At 43.2% G+C, this 25,070-nt stretch overlaps 1 protein-coding gene across 1 annotated transcript in view; it reads left to right on the plus strand.

Annotated features, from left to right (window-relative positions):
• The window catches only part of dpydb (dihydropyrimidine dehydrogenase b), a 121,420-nt gene that overhangs the window by 18,207 nt on the left and 78,143 nt on the right, over positions 1-25,070 (plus strand). Inside the window, exons 4-5 of the mRNA XM_020467257.1 lie at positions 19,484-19,571; positions 19,793-19,954. Coding sequence (XP_020322846.1) covers positions 19,484-19,571; positions 19,793-19,954 — 250 coding nt within the window. The remainder of the gene's footprint in view (positions 1-19,483; positions 19,572-19,792; positions 19,955-25,070) is intronic.

Below are 25,070 nucleotides of genomic sequence, written 5' to 3' on the forward strand. Positions count from 1 at the left end.
ACCAGAAACAGTACCGGTTTATATCGTTCCTTTCTGTTCCTTTTTAAACCTCTGAAGTATATATATACACTACTCATTCAAGGGTTTTTCTTTATTTGTACTATTTACTACATTGTAGAATAACAGTGAAGACATTAAAACTATGAAATAATACATATGGAATCGTAACTCTGGGTCTTCCATTCCTGTGGCGGTCCTCATGAGAGCCATTTTCATAATAGCGCTTGATGGTTTATTGCGACCGCAATGAGTAGATGTTCTAAAACCTTTGACCGGTAGTGTATTTTTACAATTTAGCTCAACATTAATTTACTCCACCAATCAGTGCTGATAGAGCAGCTTGCTCTGTAGCGGGTAAGTGATTTAATCTGTATAGAGAAGTCATTAAGAGCAAATTGTATTTTGCAATAACAGCATGGTTTAATCACAATGAAAGAAAAACACACACTGTGCTGTCAGTCACAGTGTAGAGCGTGAGATGCAACTAACATTTTGAGGGTGAGGAGAGAACGAGAGAGGATGGAGGAAGCTTGCTTTGAAGCGCAGGGCATCATGTTATGACATGCATTGTCTGAATTATACCTATGGCGGAGCAGCTTCTATTGAGGAACTTTGAAAATCTTTTGAACTTCCGAGCTGGTTTACCATTGGACAAGAGCAAACGTTAGGTAGCTAACTAACAGGCTTTTGTGTGTAGAGCAGCACTAGAATTCAAAACACGTCTTACCTTTTTGTATCCTGGTTAAGAAATCCAATGTGAAACATGATAACTATAGTATCCTTAATTAGCATTGAAAAAGTCAATCCATTCTTCTCTAATTAAACATCTCCCTAATTTCTGAATTAGGCTTGTAACGTTGTCAGGAGGCTGTGCTTCAGATGGGAGGGGGAGGTAGCTTACACAAACACACACACACCGGCACAACATTTTCGGGCTGACAAACAGATGCTGGTATACGTTTCTGAATGACAGAGTGAGGGCTTTGCATAGATGCATTGTTGCGATTTTTGTGGTACTGGAAAAGTATGTCTGGAATGTAAAAGTAGCGATATTAACTGGTTCCCATGCTTTTAAAAGAACAGTTCTGTTCCCGGAACAGAATGGATCACTTTCAGTTTGGGTTCTGTTCCACAAATCATGTTATTTTCTGTATTTTGATTCTGTTCCCTGAAATGGATCCAACCCTTGATGTACAGTATTATATCATTCATAGATTATGTTTTAAATGCACATAAGTGTGGTAAATGTGCACATATTTCTGTTTGAAAAGTATATTGTTCAAAACAAGCTGTGTTCAGTTACTTACTACTCTACCACTCAGTGACTCTGCTAGCAACAGCATCCGTACAAACATTGCTTGGATTGTTTTGGCTGCTATGCGGGGGAACTACCCCCAATGAAATCGCAGGATTCCACAGCAGAAAGTAAGTGGACCGTCCTGAGGCGCTCAAATATGCACTCAGTCAGAACTTCTGGGGTCTGCTCTAGTCTCCCTCCCAACCAACGAGTCTCTCATGCCAGACGGCTTACTTCCTCACGTGAGCCTAGATCTTCTCTGTCATGTGCAGATGGAGCTAAAGCAAAAAGCTCATTGTAATTGCATTTTATGTCACTAATTATAACATGGTGGGAGTATTCACACCCCTTTACTTATTCAACATTTTGTTACGTTACAGCCCTGTTCTAAAATGAATTCAAAATGGATTTCTCTTCATCAATGTACACACAATACCCCATAATAATGAAGCGAAAACTGATTTTTTTAAAACAACAGAAATATCTTATTTACATAAGTATTTAGAACTTTTGCTATGATACTCAAAATGTTGCTCAGGTGCATCCTGTTTCCATAGATCATCCCGGAGATGTTTCTACACCTTGATTGGAGTCCACTTGTGGTAAATTCTATTGATTGGACATGATTTGGAAAGGCACACACCTGTCTACAGTAAATAAGGTCCCACAGTTGACAATGCATGTCAGATCAAAAATCAAGCCAGGAAGTCAAAGAAATTGTCCGTAGAACTCAGAGACAGGATTATGTCGAGGCGCAGATCTGGGGAAGGGTACTAAAAAAATGTCTGCAACATTGAAGGTCCCCAAGAATACAGTGGCCTCCATCATTCTTAAATGGAACAAGTTTGGAACCACCAAGACCCTTCCTAGAGCTGGCCACTCGGGCCATACTGAGCAATCGGGGGAGAAGGGCCTTGGTCAGGGATGTGACCAAGAATCCGATGGTCACTTTGACAGAGCTCCAGAGTTCCTCTGTGGAGATGGGAGAACCAGAAGCACAGCCATCTCTGCAGCACTCCAACAAATCAAGCCTTTTTTTTGGTAGAGTGGCCAGACGGAAGCCACTCCTCAGTAAAAGGCACATGACAGCCCGCTTGGAGTTTTCCAAAAGGCACTTAAAGACTCTCAGACCATGAGAAGGAAGATTATCTGATGAAACCAAGATTGAACTCTTTGGCCTGAATACCAAGCATCACGTCTGGAGGAAACCTGGCACCATCCCTGCAGTGAAGCATGGTGGCAGCAGCATCATGCTGTGGGGAAGTTTTTCAGCGGCAGGGACTGGGAGACTAGTCAAGATCAAGGGAAAGATGAACGGAGCTAAGACCAGAGAGATCCTTGATGAAAACCTGCTCCAGATCGCTCAGGACCTCAGACTGGGGTGAAGATTCACCTTGCAACAGGACAATGACCTTAAGCACACAGCCAAGACAATGCAGGACTGGCTTCGGGACAAGTCTCTGAATGTCCTTGAGTGGCCTAGCCTGAGCCCAGACTTGAACCCGATCTAACATATCTGGAGAGACGTGAAAATAGCTCTGCAGCGATGCTCCCTATCCAACATGACAGAGCTAGAGAGGATCTGCAGAGAATAATTGGAGAAACTCGCCAAATACAGGTGTGCTAAGCTTGTAGCGCCATACCCAAGAAGACTCAAGGCTGTAATCGCTGCCAAAGGTGCTTCAACAAAGTATTGCGTAAATGGTCTGCATACTTACAGTACCAGTCAAAGGGTTGGACACACCTACTCATTCAAGGCTTTTTCTTTATTTTTTACTATTTTCTACATTGTAAAATAATACTGAAGACGTCAAAACTATGAAATAACACGTATGGAATCACGTAGTAAAAAATTGTTAAACAAGTCTAAATATATTTCCGATTCTTCAAAGTAGCCACCCTTTGCCTTGATGACAGCTTTACACACTCTTGACATTCTCTCAACCAGCTTCACCTGGAATTATTTTCCAAAAGTCTTGAAGGAGTTCCCACATATGCTGAGAACTTGTTGGCTGTTTTTTCTTCACTCTGCAGTCCAACTCATCCCGAACTATCGTAATTGAGTTAAGGTAGGTTGATTGTGGAGGTCAGGTCATCTGATGCAGCACTCCATCACTCTCCTTCTTGGTTAAATAGTCATTCCACAGCCTGGAGGTGTGTTGGGTTGTTGTCCTGTTGAAAAACAAATGCTACTCCCACTAAGCGCACACCATAACTCCTCCTCCATGTCTGACGGTGGGAACCACACATGCGGAGATCATCTGTTCACCTACTCCGCGTCTCACAAAGCCATGGCGGTTGGAACCAAAAATCTTAAATTTGGACTCATCAGACCACTGGTCTTATGTCCATTGATTGTGTTTCTTGGCCCAAGCAAGTCTCTTCTTATTATTTGTGTCTTTTAGTAGTGGTTTCTTTGCAGCAATTCAGCCATGAAGGCCTGATTCACACAACATCCAGTTGATGTTGAGATGTGTCAGTTACTTGAACTCTGTGAAGCATTTATTTGGGCTGCCATTTCTGAGGCTGGTCACACGAATGAAATTATCCTCTGCAGCAGAGGTAACTCTGGGTATTCCTGTCCTGTGACGGTCCTCATGAGAGCCAGTTTCATCATACCGCTAGATTGTTTTTTGTGACTGCACTTGAAGAAACTTTCAAAGTTCTTGAAATGTCCTGTATTGACTGACCTTCATGTCTTAAACTAGTGAACTATTGTTTTTCTTTGCTTTTTTGAGCTGTTCTTGCCATAATATGGAATTGGTATTTTACCAAATAGGGCTATCTTCTGTATACCAACCCTTCCTTCTCACAACACAACTGAGTGGCTCAAGCACATTCAGAAGGATAGAAATTCCACAAATTAACTTTTTAACTTCTTATGGCTGAGGGCAGTATTGAGTAGCTTGGATGAATAAAGGTGCCCAGAGTAAACTTCCTGCTCCTCAGTCCCTTTTGCTAATATATGCATAATATTAGTAGTATTGAATAGAAAACACTCTGAAGTTTCTAAAACTGTTTGAATGATGTCTGTGAGTATAACAGAACTCATATGGCAGGCAAAAACCGGAGAGAAAAATCCAACCAGGGAGTAGGAAATCTGAGGTTGGTCAATATTCAACTCAGCCCCTATTGAAGATACAGTGGGATATTGGTCATGTTGCACTTCCTACGGCTTCTACTAGATGTCACCCGTCTTTAGAAACTTGTTTGAGGCTTCTACTATGAAGGGGGGCCGAATGAGAGGTGATTGAGTCAGAGGTCTGCCAGCAGTCACACGCTGGTCACACATTCACATGAGAGGTAGCTCCCATTCCTTTACTTTTCTGAAGACAAAGGAATTCTCCGGTTGGAATATTATTGAAGTTTTATGTTAAAAAACATCCTAAAGTTTGATTCTATACTTCGTTTGACAAGTTTCTACGGACTGTAACGGAACTTTTTGACATTTCGTCTGCAACTAGTTGTCTGGTCTCACGTGCGTCGTGAGTTTTGATTTGTTTACCAAACGCGCTAACAAAAGTAGCTATTTGAACATAAATGATGGACATCATCGAACAATACAAACATTTATTGTGGAACTGGGATTCCTGGGAGTGCATTCTGATGAAAATCATCAAAGGTAAGTGAATATTTATAATGTTATTTCTGACTTCTGCTGACTCCAACATGGCAGATAAATGTATTTGTTGTCTGAGCGCCATACTCAGATTATTGCATGGTTTGCTTTTTCCGTAAAGCTTTTTTGAAATCTGACACAGCGGTTGCATTAAGGAGAAGTATATCTTTAAATCCATGCATAACACTTGTATTTTCATCAACATTTATAATGAGTATTTCTGTAAATTGTGGCTCTCTGCAAAATCACCGGATGTTTTTGGAACTACTGAACATAACGCACCAATGTATACTGAGATTTTTTTATATGAATATTAACTTTATCGAACATAACATACATGTATTGTGTAACATGAAGTCCTATGAGTGTCATCTGATGAAGATCATCAAAGGTTAGTGATTAATTCTCTCTCTTTTTCTGAATTTTGTGATTCCACTCTTTGGCTGGAAAAATGGCTGTGTGTGTTTTTGTGACTTGGCACTGACCTAACATAATCGTTTGTGGTGCTTTCCCTGTAAAGCCTATTTGAAATCGGACACTGGTGGGATTAACAACAAGATTACCTTTAAAATGGTATAAGATACTTGTATGTTTGAGGAATTTTAAATATGAGATTTCTGTTGTTTTGAATTTGGCGCCCTGCTCTTTCATTGGCTGTTGTCATATTGATCCGGTTAACGGGATTTCAACCCTAAGAAGTTTAACAAGGCATACCTGTTAATTTAAATGCATTCCAGGTGACTACCTTATGAAGCTGGTTGAGAGAATGCCAAGAGTGTGCAAAGCTGTCATCAAGTTAAATGGAGGCTACATTGAAGAATCTCAAATATATTTGTTTAACACATTTTTGGTTGCTACATGATTCCATGTGATATTTCATAGTGTTGATGTCTTCACTATTATTCTACAATGTAGAAAATAGTAAAAATAAAGGTGTGTCAAAACCTTTCATTGTTGCTGTATATACAAAAGTATGTGGATACCCCTTTAAATTAGTGGATTTGGCTATTTCAGCCACACCCGTTGCTGACAGGTGTATAAAATCGAGCACACAGCCAAGCAATCTCAATAGACAAACATTGGCAGTAGAATGGGCTTACTTAAGAGCTCAGTGACTTTCAACGTGTCACTGTCATAGGACAAGTCAGTTTGTCAAATTTCTGTCCTGCTAGAGCTGCCCCGGTCAACTGTAAGTGCTGTTGTTTTGAAGTGGAAACGTCTAGGAGCAACAATGGCTCAGCCAATGAAGTGGTAAGCCACACAAGCTCACAGAACGGGACCACCTAGTGCTGAAGCTCGTAGTGCTTAAAAATCCTCTATCCTTGGTTGCAACACTTACTAACAAGTTCCAAACTGCCTCTGGAAGCAACATCAGCACAATAACTGTAAGTGGGGAGCTTCGTGAAATGGGATTCCATGGTTGAGCAGGTGCACACATGCCCAAGATCACCATCAGCAAGCCAAGCGTAGGCTGGAGTGGTGTAAAGCTCACCACCATTGGACTCCGGAGCATTGGATACACATTTTCTGGAATGATGAATCACGCTTCACCATCTAACATTCCCACAGGACAAATCTGGGATTGGCGGATTCCAGGAGCTACCTGCCCCAGTGCATAGTGCCAACTGTAATGTTTGGTGGAGAAGGAAAAATGGTCTGAGGCTGTTTTTCATGGTTCGGGCTAGGCCCCTTAGTTCAAGAAAGGAAATCTGAACTCTACAGCATACAATGACATTCTAGATGATTCTGTGCTTAAAAGTTTGTGGCAACAGTTTGGGAAAGGCCCTTTCCTGTTTCAGCAAGACCCCCGTGCACAAAGTGAAGTGCATATAGAAAAGCTTTGACAAAATCTATGTGGAAGAACTTGACTGCACAGATCCCTGACCTCAACCCCATCGAACACCTTTGGAAATTTTCTGCAAATTTATAAAAATAAAAAAACTGAAATAACACATTTACATAAGTATTCAGACCCTTTCTTCAGTACTTTGTTGAAGCACTTTTGGCAGTTGTTACAGCCTCGAGTTTTCTTGGGTATGATGCTACAAGCTTGGTGCACCTGTATTTGGGGAGTTTCTCCCATTCCTCTCTGCAGATCCTCTCAAACTCTGTCAGGCTGGATGGGGATTGTCGCTGCACAGCTATTTTCAGGTCTCTCAAGAGATATTCGATAAGGTTTAAGTCCGAGTTCTGGCTGGGCCACTCAAGGACATTCAGAGACTTGTCCTGAAGCCACTCCTGCATTGTCTTGGCTGTGTGCTCAGGGTCGTTGTCCTGTTGAAAGCTGTACCTTAACCCCAGTCTAAGGTCCTGAGCACTCTCTCTGTACTTCGATCCTGACTAGTCTCCCAGTCCCTGCCACTGAAAAACATCCCCACAGCATGATGCTGCCACCACCATGCTTCACCGTAAGGATGGTGCCAGGTTTCCTCCAGACGTGACGCTTGGAATTCAGGCCAAAGGTCTGAGAATCTTTAGGTACCTTTTGGAAAACTCCAAGTGCCTTTTACTGAGGAGTGGCTTCCATCTGGCCACTCCACCATAACGGCCTGATTGGTGGAGTGCTGCAGAGTTGGTTGTCCTTCTGGAAGGTTCTCCTATTTCCACAGAGGAAATGTAGAGCTCTGTCAGAGTGACCATCGGGTTCTTGATCACCCCCCTGACCAAGGCTCTTCCCCCCGATTGCTCAATTTGGCCAGGGGTCAGCTCTAGGAAGAGTCTTGGTGGTTCCAAACTTGTTCCATTTATGGATGATGGATGGCCACTGTGTTCTTGGGGACCTTCAATGCTGCAGAATGTTTTTGGCAACCTTCCCCAAGACTTTGTCGTCTCGACAAAATCCAGTCTCGGAGCTCTATGGACAATTCCTTCTACCTCATGGCTTGGTTTTTGCTCCGACATGCATTGTCAACTGTGGGACCTTATAGACAGTTGTGTGCCTTTCCAAATCATGTCCAATGAATTGAATTTACCACAGGTGGACTCCAATCAAACTGCAGAATCATGTCATGAACACGATGGGAGACAGAGAGCTGATTTCAAGCACAGGGCACAGCAGATGTTTATTGGTAAAGGACCACAGGAGGAGGCAGGTAGCTGGGTCCAGGGGCAGGTGGAAGGTCATACACAGGGGGTCCAAAAAGCAACAGTACAGGCAGGGAAAAGGCTAGTAACGTTGTCCGGGGGATCAAGCAATAGGTTGATAACAGGAAATCCGATTCCCTGCCTGTACAGCTAAAGTAGGTGGATGAGGCGGCACATCTTGGAGAACCGGTCCACTACAGCTAAAATAGTAATGAAGCCCGAAGTCTGGTAGATCAGTGAGGAAATACATGGCAATGTGGGACCATGGTCTGTGTGGTGTAGGTAACGGCTCGAGCTTACCGGTAGATAGTTGGCGAGGGCTCTTCGCCCATGCACAGACGGGACAGGAAAGAACGTAATCTCGGACGTCTGCTGTTAGGGATGACCACCAGAACTTGCGTGTCAGTAGCTCCGTGGATCGGGTGATCCCGGGATTGCCAGAACTCAGCGAGGTATGGCACCACTGCATTAGTTGGGGCCTTATGGACGCCGGAACGTAGGTCTTGCCTGCAGGGGTTTTGGTAGGTGCTGGGTTGTGGCGTAGGGCCTCTTGGACGGCTGATTGGATTTCCCTCTGTATGGGTCCCACGACACAAGACTGAGGCAGGTTGGGATCGGGAGCTGGAATAGAGAAAGGGTAGTTAAATAGATGGGATAAGGAATCAGCCTTCACATTTTTCTTGCCAGGCAGATAGGTGACGGTGCAGTTGAAGTTCAATTGGGTGAAGAAGAGTGCCCAGCGAGCCTGTCTGGGGTTGAGCCTCTTAGCACTTCTTAAGTACTCCAAATTGAGGTAGTCGGTAAGAACAAGGAATGGGTGATAAGCTCCCTCTAACCAGTAGCGCCACTCATTGATAGCCAGCTTAATGGCGAGGAGCTCTCAGTTCACAACATCATAGTTCCTCTGAGGGTGACAGTTTCTTGAAAAAGAAGCCACATGGGTGTATTTTGGGAGGTGTCCGTACACACTGAGAGAGAAACGCTCCTACGCTGACCTCGGATGCATCAACCTCCAGAACAAAAGGAAGGGTAGGATCTGGCTGCCTAAGGATGGGTGTAGAGGTGAAGAGGCATTTCAAGGTCTGAAATGCAGTAAGGGCGGTGTCGGTCCATTGGAGGGTATGGGTTTTTTGACTGGTGAGAGCTGAGAGAGGAGCGGTTGTGCTGCTGCAGTTTTGGATGAACCAGCGGTAGTAGTTGGAAAATCCTAGGAAACATTGTAATTACTTTACGGTGGTAGGTTTGGGCCAGTTAAGCACAGCCGTGACTTTGCATTCGTCCATGTTGGCCCCTCCTGGTGTCAACACGAAACCTAGGAAGGTTACCTTAGTGACGTGAAATGCGCTCTTCTCAGCCTTGACATAAAGAGGGTGGTCCTGTAGCCGTTGCAGGACCTGTTGCACATGCTGTACGTGTTCTGCAATGGAGGGAGAGTAGATCAACATATCGTCAATGTACACGATGAGGAACTGGTTGATCATGTCCTGGAAAACTTCATTCGTGAAGGACTGGAAGACTGCGGGAGCATTGGTGAGACCGTAGGGCATAACCAGGTATTCGTAGTGACCCCTAGCGGTGATGAACACCGTCTTCCACTCATCCCCACTTCAGATACGGACCAGGTTGTAAACACTACGTAGGTCCAGTTTAGAGTAGATGGTAGCCTGTCCAACTTGTTCTAGTGCGGCCGGAATCAGAGGAAGAGGGAAGCGATTATTGATGGTAAGGCCATTGAGGGGTCGGTAATCTATGCAGGGACGAAGACTACCATCCTTTTTTTTCACAAAAAGAAACTGGATGCTGCCGGCGACATGGATGTACAGATGAATCCCATGTTGAGGGCCTCTTCTATATAGGTGTCCATAGCCTCATTCTCTGGGATGGACAAGGGGTAGATCCGAGCCTTAGGGGGCGATGCCCCAGGAAGGAGGTCGATCGAGCTGTCCTCTGGGCGATGACGGGGCTGAATGGACACCTTTTTTTGCTGAAGACACTCTGGAACTGGGCTTATACAGGTGGGATGTGGGTTGGAATGGCAGACTCCGATCCTTCTATGGAGGTGGCTTGACAGAGTAGATTGACGCAGTTCTTAAAACAGGCGGGAGACCATGACAGCAGTTCCCCTTTCCGCCAGGAGATGGCAGGGTCGTGAAGGCCTAGCCATGGGTGTATCGAGGATGAGGGGTTCTTTAGTCGAAGACAACACCATTAACTGAATGACCACAGAGTGAAGGAGACCAATCTGAAGGGTGATACTTTCGGTCATGCGAGTCACAAGACCAGTTCCGAGAGGTTGTCAGTCCAGTGCATTAATCCTAATGAGAGGATTAACAGGGATTAGTTTGACTCTTAAGTGGTGTGCCAATTGTTCGTCAATTAAATTACCTGCGGCCCCAGAGTCCACTAGTCACTCCACAAACTGAGTGGTCCCATTAGCAGAAAGAAGAGCCGGGATACCAAAATGCCTTTTGGTAATATTTAAAAATGTAAAGGTGCTTACCCTGGTGGAAGTGGAGGGGCTGTGATCACCCCTTCGTGGGGGGCAAATCAGACAGCTGTTGAGTAGGTGGTTACTCTCTGAGAGGGGCGCGGCCGATTTGCATGGGTTCAGGGCTATTAGACTATGGTGGACGAGAGAAGGGAGTGGAAGACTCACAGGCCATGGGCGACTGTATAGGTCGGTGGTCCACCAGTAGGTTGCCAATGGATATGGACATCCGGAAGTATTGATTTAGGTCTGTTAAATCTCCTCTGCATGCCAGTTCGATCTGTAACTCCCGATTAAGTCCCCTCCGGTAGACTGTAAGGAGCGCTGGTTCACTCCATCCACTGCCAGCAGCCATGGTACGGAACTCAAGGGCACACTCAGTGGTGGAGCGACAGCCCTGTCGCAGCACACATAACAGGTCCCCAATGTGACAACCTGAAACTGAATGGTCGAACACCTCCTTGAAGAGGGCGTGGAAACGTGATTCAGAGAACAGATCAGAACTGAGAAGTCCTTGACATTTCCCTGGGGAGCTGTCGTATTTATTAGGCATGGATATGGGGGAGATGAACAAGAGGAGGCTGTGGCACCTGATATCGGTGAAGCAGGAATGGACTGGTGAAGGAGGTCGCAGTTCATCGATTCGTCCCTCCTGTCGGGCTAGACGTAGCTGCAGCTCCGCTGAGTCCATCTGTCGTTTTTGGTGAGGTATTCTGTAATAAACACGATGGGAGAAAGAGAGCCGGTTTCAAGCACAGGGCACAGCAGGTGTTTATTGGTAAAGGACCACAGGAGGAGGCAGATAGCTGGGTCCAGGGGCAGGCAGAAGGTCATACACAGGGGGTCCAAAAAGGCAACAGTACATGCAGGGAAAAGGCTAGTAACGTCGTCCAGGAGATCAGGCAATAGGTTGATAACAGGAAATCCGGCTAAAGTACAGGTAGGGAATAGGCAAAAGGTATCGTTGGTGAGGCAGGCAAAAACTATCATACATGGGAGGATTAAATTATGGGAAAACCAGCGCTCTGAATAGAAGTGTGTCACAAAGCAAACAATACCTCACAATGATGGGGTGCAAAGAACTTAACTAAATAGTGTGTGATAATGACATACAGGTGTGTGAACAGGTGATCAGAATTCAGGTGATTTGGATCTGGAGAGTGAGCTGCGTTCAGGGGATCTATGTGTTTGAGAGTGTGAGCTGGAAAGTGGGCTGGAAAGTGAGCTGCGTTCAGGGGATCTATGTGTTTGAGAGTGTGAGTTGGAAAGTGGGCTGGAAAGTGAGCTGTGTTCAGGGGATCTATGTGTTTGAGAGTGTGAGTAGGAAGCAGACGTTACAGATCAATGGAAACAGGATGCACCTTAGCTCAACTTCGAGTCTCATAGCAAAGGGTCTAATGTTTTCTATTTTTTATAACTGTGCATACATTTCTAACAACCTGTTTTTGCTTTGGCATTATGGGGTATTGTGTATATTGCTGAGTTTTTTTTTATTTTTAAATCCATTTTATAATAATGCTGTAACGTAACAAAATGCGTAAAAATTCAAGTGGTATGAATAATTTCTGAAGGCACAGTATATATGTATGTATATATTATTTTTATTGACTAACTTTATTGACTAACTCTGCAAAATCAAGTTATTTGAGAATGAAAGTTATGTTACTAGTGCATCATGCTTTGTGACATTACGTTATCTATACCCTAGTTAGATCATGTATTTTCGCTGATTCTGGTGCACTAATTTGTTTGTGAGCTGGCTGCTTGTTCTAAAAACTAATCTAATCTATTCAGTGGCAGGATGGGCAGCAGTGGTCATTCGGTTTTGGACATGCAAACATGAAATAGATGCATTTATGTTCAAATGTACATATCGCATTATATATCTTCACAAAAACAATTGGTAGTTTGAAAACTTGGCATCATATTTCTGTCATGCTATTTTGTTGTTAAACTCCAACCACCACCCTTCCTCTCCTAGCACCGGGTATTCAACCAACAGCAGCCGGCACTGCCTGCAACAGGTTGTACAATTAAAGGTGAGATGGATTTTACATGGGTTATTTAGTAATGAACAGTATGGAAACAGAACTGAAACGGGATAAAGGAGTCTATACTTCCTTACATACTAGGGCTGTCGAACGATTAGAATTTACTGTGATGAATCCCGATTAAGCGCAAATTCAGAAAATGATACAAAAAGCATTACAAGAATATTGACATCTAGATTTTGTCCAAAAGTAAATATTGGCCAAATCTGGTACATTGATTTTCTTTAACCTCAATGTCAGCTTGTTTTGAGATCACATTGTTGCTTTTAGCTGTGTATTTTGATGTTTTCGGTGTATTTTCATATGTGTGTCTTATGTGCACTGACGTGTAGTTTATTGTCAGCATTTGCTGTATTTTTGCAGAGGGATTGCCATTTGGCTCAGTTTTTGAACATCTTTTTTTTTCCTTTATAAAAATCGACGGTGAGCATTTGAAGCTGCTAAGGACCCATCAGAGACGTGTGAGTTGTGACCAGACAAAAAGGCTTTCAACACAGAGACACTGAAAGGCATTGATATCCCTGGTGATTGAAGTAAGGTGCCATCATTAGTCCCTGAGACATTACGTTGTCACTAATTAGGAAGAGCAACACCTCGTCTTCCTCAAAGACTCCATTACTGCTGCGACTGAAGTCCCCCACCTCTCTTCTCCTCGGCATCACACCAGGAAGGTGGATTCATTAGGACAAGAAGAGAAGAAAAAGTGTCGCTTTCCACTGATTTTCCCCCTTCCCTAGTACCCAGCACGAGTAGCTATAGACAGCAGGACGGACAGAGAGAAAGAGGAGGGTTTATTTTATACTGAAGCCAGTCTTAATTGGTCACGTCGTAAGGCAGTTTGTGTAATTATGATGACAGCGCCTGGTTTTGGAGTGGACGGTCTCGTCCGTCCACCCGTGTTCCCCAGGGCTCTCATTATGACGATTGGCGACGATGGCTTTTATAATGTGTCCCCTGTCCCATCTGAAGGAGTGAAGGGTTTCCCCGGGGTCTTTGGTCCTCTAAGAGGTTGTGTAGCACTTTAAAGTCATTCATGTCCAAGTACTAGTCTGTAATGGTGTATTTGTTTATTGTGGAATGATACTTTTGTGGAAAGAGAGTGTGCCCTACTCATTTCAATGGCTTTCAAGGAATGTAAGTGAGAAAATGTGGCGATATACGTCTGTTTTTGTAATGTCTCATTATGTGGCCTAAAAACTGTGAGTATGGTTTGTGATGTTCCTCATACACATTCCTCATACAGCCTACAGAATATTTAAAGCTGAACAAGGATAGCTGCCTTTTAAAGATGCTTTATTAAGGCACTGCTGTAGGCGAACACACACACATACACACAGACACACACCTCGCACCCCCCCCCCCCCCCCAACCACCCGCATCCCCACACACCACAGCTCTCCCTTGTGGGTAGCAGGTGTGGGGTTGGTCCTAGCATTAGAATCGACGGTGTGTGTCTCCTATGGCAGGGCCAGGCTTAGTGGGCGTTGTGTGCAGCTGGTAGACCTTCTTCCTCTATGGACCTCCAGTCTACTGCATCCTGACAGCTCTGACAGCTACGTTGACATCCCTTAAACATGCCATAATCTCTCTTTCTCTCTTCCATCAAATCCCCAGGGCTAAGCCAAAATAGCATCAGATAGCCAGATAGCATAACGTGCTACATGTTAATGCACTTTGAGGGTATAGAGTACCGCACGCACGCACACACGCACACACACATACACACACACACACACACACACACACACACACACACACACACAGAGAGAGAGAGACATTGCAGGACAACAGTTGGAGATGGCGCCACAATGGCAACCTAACAAGGTGTTGGAGTCCAATGCAGGAGCCTGAGTTGAATGTATAATGGTGGGTCAGGAGCCAGTTGACCTCCCTCTGTGGCTCATTTGCCCCACATCTTAAGACCTGAAAACAAAGCCACCATAAATAATAGAACAGGCTGCTGAATCAAAGAGAACAAGGAGAGGACGAGCCTAGAATTGTTTGATTGTTGTGTTCACAGGAAAGAGAAGAGTTGTTTAGAGATGCCATGGGAAACGTTGGAAGTTAGGTGTGCAGCATGGAAATAGGTGTCCTTGGGTGTCCCCCCCTCTGTACAAAGTTTTTAAGCAATTGTAATATACAATTCTGGTAGGGCCCCTCAGAATATTAGACCAATATCAGTTGAATATTTTATAGGCTTTTTGTCATCCAGAGCTCTGTGTCATCCTGATCCGGGACTACTCCTATGACTGTGACTGAGGCTGTTGTATCTCTGTCTCTGATTGGTTAGATAAGGCTGGTACCCTTGAGTGGTGATGTTTGAGGAGATTCCCCGGTTGGTCGGTTAATAATGCAAGAGACTGGAGGCAGCGGTGAGAAGACATCCATCAGATGTCCTGAGACAGACAGAAGCTGGGGAGGGGGCTCACCTATAGTGTGTGTGTGTGTGTGTGTGTGTGTGTGTGTGTGTGTGTGTGTGTGTGTGTGTGTGTGTGTGTGTGTGTGTGTGTGTGTGTGTGTGTGTGTGTGCGTGCGCGCGCGTGCGTGCGTGCGTGCGTGTGTGTGTTTTTGTGTGTTTTTGTGTGGGTGTGTGTGCAAGAAGCTGTGGGGGCTTAGCTATAGTTACCACTCTGTAATAAAGGCTGTAGTATTATTGCCTTGGTGTGCTGAGATATAGTACAGCCTTAAGGGTGGACGCTTCTCTGTCGTTTTATGACGCAGTCTTCGTCTTTGTTTTCTCCCGGGTTAGTTTGGGATAGCATTTGTTTATGTTTCTGCTCAAGGTTGTTTGTGATAGTGTTGTGTGTGCTCCAATCCCTATGAGAGTAAGCTATAATAGTTCTAGAAAGTTGAAAAGTAGGCGTTTGTCTGAGTTGAGGGTGATTTAATTTAATATTAATTTGGGGGGGGGGGTGCTTATATTTGTCCTGTAATGGAAACTCCCCCTGAGACACCATCAGGGAGTGGGGTCACAGCCAGAGTCGCCATTGTACAGCACCCCTGGAGCAAGTGTCTTGCTCAAGGGCACAGCAACATAGTTTTTTTTATTTTTATCACCTTGTCGGCTCCAGTATTCAAACCAGCAATCTTTCAGTTACTGGTCCTACGCTTTAACCTCAAGGCTACCTAAAGAGCAAATGTTGTGTGACAGGAATGGGAGTCGGACACCGGTGTGCGGAGCACAATGGATTAGTAGTCCATCACCTTAACCACTCAGCGAACTCGTCCTTTGAAGTTCAACCTAAGGAGTTTACATTGAGGGAGTTGCGACATCCGTGTAAATCTATCGACTTTGAACCAAGCCGTGATTACGAGGTCATATTAGTGGATTTCAGTCCCCACTTCTACATGTTTATTGAGCACTCACAACAGGTTCACTACAAAGGATGGATTCCAGATAAACCATCGAACTATACCCTTTGTGGGTACACATTTTCTCTCTCATATTTAATGTGATTAAGAATGCATTTGGAAGTCTGTGTGTTGTGCCTGCCTTTAATCATGACCTGAAAAGACACAGGTGTTCTACTCAGAGTGGCTCAGAGAAAGACCCTTTGTTAGTGGTACTCAGGATCCTGGCACGCACTGCCACAGACCATTTACAACTCCTGATCAAATAGGATTGCCTGTGAGTTATTTTCACTTGACATTTTGGAGAGCCGCTGGTCAGGAAAGCTGAAGTGACTGCTGTGGCTGTGTCATCTGCGGTTTTAATGTTTCAATGTTTCCATACAAATAGAAAGAGAGAGGGAGAGAGAGAGAGGGGGGGGGGGTGGAAGAAAAAGGGAGAGAGTGAAAAGTAGAGGGAAAGAAAGAAAGGGATAGAGAGGATATATCATCTGCAAGTTTCCCCGTGTTCGAAATGATGCATCTTTATTTGATGAGGTAAAAATAAAGAGAAACGTCAATTAACAAAAAAAAACACAAATTGCATCCTCACCGAAGCCTGTCAATTTTTAAAGGCTGTTAACTTTGACTAGTTTAGTAGGCGAAACACAAAACAAGCTTCACATAGGCAGCACACACACATGCTCAGTCCCGCCTCCTGCTTTCTTTCTTTCTCTTTTCCCCTTTTCTATCTCTCTGAGGTCTTGTCGTTTGACAGGACTGGCAGCGCTGCATCCATTTTGTTACTTCATGAATATTTAATCAGGCCAAATTAACATATGTATAATTTAGCGACGGCGTGTTGTTGTCTACCAATATGGCGTCTCCACCACCATTACGGAGTCCTTTGTTTTTGGACCCCACTGTCTCCATGGAGACAAAGGGCTTAAGGCTGTTACGGTGCCGTATTACCGCCACACCGGCAGTCATGAATTTTGACCGCAGTCAAATTCCACATTGGCCGTTGAGTCACGGTAACTAGGCTTCTCCAAAACTGCGCTCTGATGCCGCTGATGGTCATTAGTAGCCTACCAAACTTACTAACGGCCAATCGCTAATGGCCTGGTACTCAGCTCTCTATTGTCCCTCTAATCACTCTGACATCAAGGCAAATGCAATAGAAAATCTAATCAAGCACTTCATGAGAGCCCTGGCATTCAAAGAATGAGCGGAATAGGGTCACATGTTGTGCAGAGAGAGCCAGCTCTTCATAGCTGGTTGATGCATGAATTGTATAAAATGTATATAGGCTATGCAATTGTGTAAGAAAATTGTGATGGCCTCTATTAAAAAGAGGAGGATCCCATCAGCTTTTTATAAACTAGGCCTACTATATATTTCTCAACTTTCCTAATACTCAGCACATTGCTTCTCTTTACAACCGGAGTAGCCAACCTGGCATGAACGAAAATTAACCGCAGGTAAAGGGTCCTCTATTCACCGTCCAAGTGCATACGGATGTATTTTTCCCCTGTCCATGGTACATGACAATGGCCCATTCTAAATCAAAACTAATTTCATATATATATTCATATATATATTAGTTAGTATATGTAAAGACAAGATTACATTGAGGATAGTCTGATTGGTGAGAATATTATCACTTGTGAATGATGCCCAGCGTGTGCAGACTAAGGCAAGAAAGAGTGCATGCATTTTTGTGCGATTTCTTTCAAATCGCATGCACCATGCACCATGCACCATGCAACATGCACCATGCAACATGCACCATGCAACATGTAGTGGCTAGATAACTGTAAGTGTTGCATATATGCCTAGGACACCCTTGAACGAGGTTGGAGAGCCCGTAGCCTACGGAGCCTATACATGTGTTCTTATAAGGCCACTATTTAAAGGAGGATCCCAGCTTTCTCATGCTTCTATAGCCTATCTATTGCTAAACTCTTCAAATCAAGCGCATTAATACACTTTACAACTGGTGTAGCCTACCTGGTATATTAAAAATGTAACCACAGGAAGCGCTTTCTCCATTCACTTCGAATTCATTTTGTTGTTGAGTCAAAACTAATTCCACACATGTACTAGTAGGCTGTATGTAAAGACCAGATTAAATTGTACAAAATATTAAGGACACCTTCCTAATACCGAGTTGCCCTCAGAACAGCCTCGATTCATTGAGTTGGCTGGATGTCCTTTGGGTGGTGGACCATTCTTGATACACATAGGAAACTGTTGAGTGTGAAAAACCCAGCAGTGTTGCAGTTCTTGACACAAACTGATGTACCTGGCACATAATACCCTGTACCCTGTTCAAAGACACTTAAATATGTTGTATTGCCCATTCACCCTCTGAATGGCCCACATGCACAATCCAAGTCACAAAAGTCTCAAGGCTTAAAAATCATTTTTTAACCTGTCCCCTCCCCTTTACCTCCACTGAATTTAAAAATAGATTCACCTGATTCACCTATGTCATGGAAAGAGCATGTGTTCTTAATGTTTTTCACACTCAGTGTACAGGCTTTGTTTAATACACTGAAAGCAAATGTCAAGATGCCGAAAACAATTTAGTCCAATCAATGTTTCTAAATATCATGTGGCTGTCCATGGTACTGATTTGTGTGTGTGTGTGTGTGTGTGTGTGTGTGTGTGTGTGTGTGTGTGTGTGTGTGTGTGTGTGTGTGTGTGTGTGTGTGTGTGTGTGTGTGTGTGTGTGTGTGTGTGTGTGTGTGTGTGTGCGTGCGTGCGTGTGGGCGCAAGTAAAACAAGACATGTTGACTTACCCTCCTTTCAGACTAGTTGAATGCCAATGTCATCCTCCTCTCTTTCATGTTGGCAAAGCGGTCTATGGCTCTGTCATACAGTGCACTTGTAGTTTTTGTTGTCATAGGCTACCTAGCTAAAATGCTTGCTTGCCTAACTTCCTCTCATGGACAAGCTAAGCTAGCGAGCTAGTTAACGAGAGTCTACTAGGCTACATATTGAACTTCAATCATCTCAGCCAGTGGCACAACATATTAATTTATGGTTAGTTCAGATTCGTTGTCATAAGCATTGGCCCGTACAGAGAAATAAATCCAAATCCTCATCTCCAGCCATGGCGTAGGAAAGGGACGAACTGGCAACTACAGGGGGTGGGGGGGGCTTGAGCTCCGCTCAACGCTGATCGGCTAATTCTTTGACGATTGTTTTATCAAGGGAGGCCTAATGCTTGCTGGCATCAATCAATCAAATGCTGCGGTGGCAACATGTTATACTCTTTTGGTCCAGACAGCATCAGATACATGGGCTACCACTGAACACACACACAACATCTCTTTCGTCCAATCAGGACTGTCGGATGATTGGTTACTCTTCACAACCTCACATAGGCTACTAATACAATGGTATCAATACAATAGTAATACAATGGTATCATCTGTGCCTTTGATGCAAAAAGTGGTGCCTGTTCTTATTATTGGGGCATATCATAACAGAGAAATTCTTTGGAGTCAAATATTATACATGAGGTATCTGAAATGCTTTGGAACAATCATTTACTGTCATTTTTAGGTGATTGGTATATTGTGAATGTAATCATGTTTTCATCCCCACAGGTGTCTGAAATGTGCTGATGCACCATGCCAGAAGAGCTGCCCCACCAACCTGGAGATCAAGTCCTTCATCACCAGCATCTCAAACAAGGCAAGAAAGCGCTTTCTCTTGATGGACGTACAGCATAGGAATGCATAGACATTGTATATCGTCAAATTCCTTTATATGATTTACCCTAACACAAAGATGAATGCGTTTTTAACTGTATGTATAGTTACTCTAGAGTTGACCAATTCAACCGGTACCTTTCTTTCACCTCCACTGTGTTGCTGCAATATCAACATGCCTGTGTGTGTATTTGTTTCTGTCAGAACTACTATGGAGCGGCCAAGGCCATCCTGTCGGACAACCCCCTGGGGCTGACGTGTGGGATGGTGTGCCCCACCTCGGAGCTCTGTGTGGGGGGCTGCAACCTCTTCGCCTCGGAGGAAGGACCTATCAACATTGGGGGCCTGCAGCAGTTTGCTGTGGAGGTAACGTAGCCTGCCCTAATATATTTAGGGAAAATGAGTTTTGACCTCAGTATTGAACCTTTAGAAAAAGCCATTTGCAGATTTTTGTTCTAGGCAAAAATCCTTGTAGACTGAAATCCAGACCTGTTTTTTGCTAACATTCCACTCTGTGTCATATGCCAAATGTTTGTTGGCACAAACAGACTAGTACCCAGGCTAAGAACTTTCAGCTACAATATTACATTACAATTTGTGAAGTGCTGATTGTATCAAATGTCCAGATATAGTCCACAGATCTCTATGTACGGTTCCTCCAACCCCTCCACTCCACTGCTCTCCATTGAGCCCACAGCAGTAGTCGGAACAAAAACACTCAGTCATCTCTCCCCATCTGCTTCCTTTCTCTCTTCGCTGTTCCTGCTTCATTCTATTCCCTGTCCGCCTCCCTCCTCTTCCCTCTTCGCCTTCCTTTCTCCCCTGTCCTCCCCCCTCCGCTCCCCTCCTCTCTCCTCTCCTCTCCCCTCTCCTCTCCTCCCCTCCCAAGTCCCTCTCCTTCCTTCTCAGGGTTGTAAAGCGTGTGTCTCCAACAGAGTGACAGCTCCTCTCTCCCCAAATGCGAAAGGTCACGGTTGTTTATCAGACTGATGATTAGATAACCCCTTCTGAGATCCCTATCCTGCCTCTACACACACAAACGCTTACGCACACACACACACGCGAGAAGACACACAGGAACACATGCATTCACACACACACACACAGACACACACAAACACATATGTATGCACACACACTCACGAAGACACACACTCTCTCTCACTGTCTCCCTCTCTCGCTCTTCCTCTCTCTATATACAGTGCATTCGGAAAGTATTCATACCCCTTGACTTTTTCAAATTTTGTTACATTACAGCCTTATTCTAATATGTATTAAATAGTTTTTTTCCCTCACCAATCTACACACAATAACCCATAATGACAAAGCAAAACAGTTTTAGACATTTTTTGTTTTAAATGTTTTAAAATGGAAATATCACATTTGCATAAGTATTCAAACCCTTTACTCAGTACTTTGTTGAAGCACCTTTGGCAGCGATTACAGCCTCGTGCCTCCTTGGGTATGACGCTATAATATTGGCACACCTGTATTTGCAGAGTTTCTCCCATTCTTCTCTCCGGCAGATCCTCTCAAGCTCTGTCAGGTTGGATGGGGAGCGTCGCTGCACAGCTATTTTATGGTCAATCTTGGTTTCATCAGACCAGAGAATCTTGTTTCTCATGGTCTGTCAGTTCTTTAGGTTCCTTTTGGTTCCTTTAAGCGGGCAGTCGTGTGCCGTTTACTGAGGAGTGACTTCCGTCTGGCCATTCTAGCATAAAGGCCTGATTAGTGGAGTCCTGCAGAGATGGTTGTGTTTCTGGAAGGTTCTCCCATCTCCAGAGAGGAACTCTTGAGTTCTTGGTCACCTTCCTGACCAAGGCCCTTTCACCCAGAATGCTCAGTTTGGCCGGGTGGCCAGCTCCAGGAAGAGTCTTGGTGGTTCCAAACTTCTTCCATTTAATAATGATGGAGGCCACTGTGTTTCCTTGGGACCTTCAATGCTGTAGAAATCTTTTGGTTCCCTTCCCAGATCTGTCTTGACACAATCCTGTCTCGGAGCTCTACGGACAATTCCTTCAATCTCATGGCTTGGTTTTTGCTCTGACATGCACAGTCAACTGTGGGACATTACAGTGCCTTGTGAAAGTATTCGACCCCCTTGAACTTTGCGACCTTTTGCCACATTTCAGGCTTCAAACATAAAGATATAAAACTGTATTGTTTTTGTGAAGAATCAACAACAAGTGGGACACAATCATGAAGTGGAACGACATTTATTGGATATTTCAAACTTTTTTAACAAATCAAAAACTGAAAAATTGGGCGTGTACTTTCGCAAGGCACTGTATATAGACAGTTGTGTGCCTTTCCAAATCATGTCCAAACTATTTAATTTACCACAAGTGGACTACAGTCAAGTTGTAGAAGCATCTCAAGGATGATCAATGGAAACAGGATGCACCTGAGCTCAATTTCGATAGCAAAGGGTCTGAATAGTTATGTAAATAAGATATTTTATTTTTTATTTTTGATACATTTGCAAGAATGTTTAAATGTACTGTATCTCTCTCTCTCTCTCTCTCTCTCTCGCTCTCTCTCTCACTCTCTCTCTCTCTCTCTCTCTCTCGCACACACAAACACACACACACACACACACTCACACACACACTTGCTCCACAGGCTAGCTCTCTAATACACACAGGAAACAGCATTTCCTCGATTGAGGTCTGATGGAGACACAGAGCTTTTAAAAAAAAAAAATATATGCTACCGGTCAAAAGTTTTAGAACACCTACTCATTCACAGGTTTTTCTTTACTTTCACTATTTTATACATTGTATTATAATAGTGAAGACATCTTAACTATGAAACAACACATATGGAATCATATAGTAACCAAAAAAAGCGTTAAACAAATCAAAATATATTTTTATTTGAGATTCTTCAAATAGCCTCGCTTTGCCTTGATGACAGCTTTGCACACTCTCTCAACTAGCTTCACCTGGAATGCTTTTCCACCAGTCTTGAAGGACTTCCCACATATGCATTTTTTGGCTGCTTTTCCTTCACTCTGCTGTCCGACTCATCCCAAACCATCTCAATTTTGTTCAGATCGGGGGATTGTTGAGGCCAGGTCATCTGATGCAGCACTCCATCACTCTCCTTCTTGATAAAATAGCCCTTACACAGCATGAAGGGAGGTGTGTTTTGGGTCATTGTCCTGTTTAAAAAACAAATGATAGTCCCTCTAATCCCAAACCAGATGGGATGGCGTATCGCTGCAGAATGCTGTGGTATCCATGCTGGTTAAATGTGCCGTGAATTATAAATAAATCACAGACAGTGTCACCAGTAAAGCACCTCCACACCATCACACCTCCTCCTCCATGCTATACGGTGGGAAATACACATGCGACGATCATCTGTTCACTCACACTGCGTCTAACAAAGACACAGCTGTTGGAACCAAAAATATCCATGTTGAACTCCAGACCAAAGAACAGATTTCAACCAGTCTAATGTCCATTGCTCGTGTTTCTTGGCCCAATTAAGTCTCTTCTTCTTATTGGTCTCCTTTAGTAGTGGTTTCTTTCTGGTCTCCTCTGAACAGTTGATGTTGAGATGTGTCTGTTACTTGAACATTTATATGGGCTGCCATTTCTGAGGCTGGTAACTCTAATAATAGTATCCTCTGCAGCAGAGGTAACTCTGGGTCTTCTATTCCTGTTGCAGTTCTCATGAGAGCCAGTTACATCATAGCACTTGATGGTTTTTGTGACTGCACTTGAAGAAACTTTCAAAGTTCTTGAAATTATCCATATTGAGTTGCTGTTATGTCTTAACGTAATGATGGACTGTCATTTCTCTTTGCTTATTTGAGCTGTTCTTGCTATAATATGGACTTGTTTTTTTTAACCAAATATGGCTATATTATGTATACCCCCCTACCTTGTCACAACACAACTGATTGGCTCAAATGCATTGAGAAGGAAAGAAATTCCACAAATTAACTTTTAAGAAGGCACACCTGTTAATTGAAATGCATTCCAGGTGACTACCTCGTGAAGCTGGTTGAGAGAATACCAAGGTTGTGCAAAGTTGTCATAATGGCAAAGGGTGGCTATTTAAAGAATCTCAAATCTAAAATATATTTTGATTTGTTTTATAGTTTTTTGGTTACTACATGATTCCATATTTGAGATTCTTCAAATAGCCACCCTATGTGTTATTTCATAGTTTTGATGTCTTCACTGTTATTCTACAATGTAGAAAATAATACAAATAAAGAAAAACCCTTCCATGAGTAGGTGTTCAAGGTGTTTTGACTGGTAGAGTATATATATATATATTTTTTTAAATATCCACACCACATACAAACATGACCTGCATGTTCATAACTCCTCCCTAGTGCCTGCGTTATTGTTTGGCACGTGACCTTAAATTGTACCAATTAGTTTTTCTCGGTCGCCCATGCTATTTTATTTCAAACCCTTCAATAATAAATTATTCAATTTTTACATTGTGTTAATAATGATGGTGGATTGACTGATTTCCACGGTTTTAGTACACGTTTTTCAAGATGAGTGATGAGAATTGAATCGTCCAGCCCATTGGGTATCTCACTACACCCCCATAATGCCATGTCTTGAAATATGCAAACAGACAAATTAAAAAGACGTTTATATTGTAATACGTCTGACAACTTTCCAGCTCCGCCCATAACTTTTGGGCTTTATAGTATTCCCAAAAAGCATGGATTATTGAGTCATTACTAGTTTTACACATGACTCTGCGGTTGTGCTGTAGAATTTGTGAATTCTGTCTCTTGTATCATCAATTCTATACATTAGTTTATACTGGATTAAGCATACATTTTAATCAACTGTAATTTCGTTAGTTATGCTACAACCTTCCCTCCATCTTGTGCCAACATTGGTTCCTTTTAATTTAGTCTTGGTTCCATAAATTAAAATAAAATTATAAGAGATTGTCAATTTGATATGCTCTCCGCAAGGTTTGGATATCTTACCTATCGTACCTTTTCTGACTCAAATAAGGCTGCTCTGATGTCCAAAAGATTTCAAAAAGAATTTTCATGACATGTATTTTAAAATGTCTACATGGGTCAGTCCAAAATTGCTTTTCAATTCTGTCATGGAAATAAATGTTTTTCCTGTTTGCAAGTCATTTACGGTTTCTATGCTATTAGTTTTCCACGCGGACCAATTTATCCGTGAATTCTGAAGAGCAATCCAAGGATTGTTCCATAGGGTTGTGTTTTTAGAGAGTAAAGTTGGTTATTGTAGAATGTGTTTCATTTTCTTGCATATTGTTATAGTGTTGTTAAATATGAAGTTGTTAATGTTCTTAGCTTTATCCGTTGAAAATAGACGCGTACAAATATTCTGGGGATATGCACATCTTCAATATGTACCAATTGTTCCTCTTTGGTGTATTCGACTATATGTCACAAGTTAAAGACTTGGGTAAGGAGTTGATACAATTCTAGAAGGCTAAAACCACCCTCAGACTTAGGAAG

The sequence above is a fragment of the Oncorhynchus kisutch genome, linkage group LG30 (genome assembly GCF_002021735.2).
Source record: "Oncorhynchus kisutch isolate 150728-3 linkage group LG30, Okis_V2, whole genome shotgun sequence".
Lineage (NCBI taxonomy): Eukaryota > Metazoa > Chordata > Actinopteri > Salmoniformes > Salmonidae > Oncorhynchus > Oncorhynchus kisutch.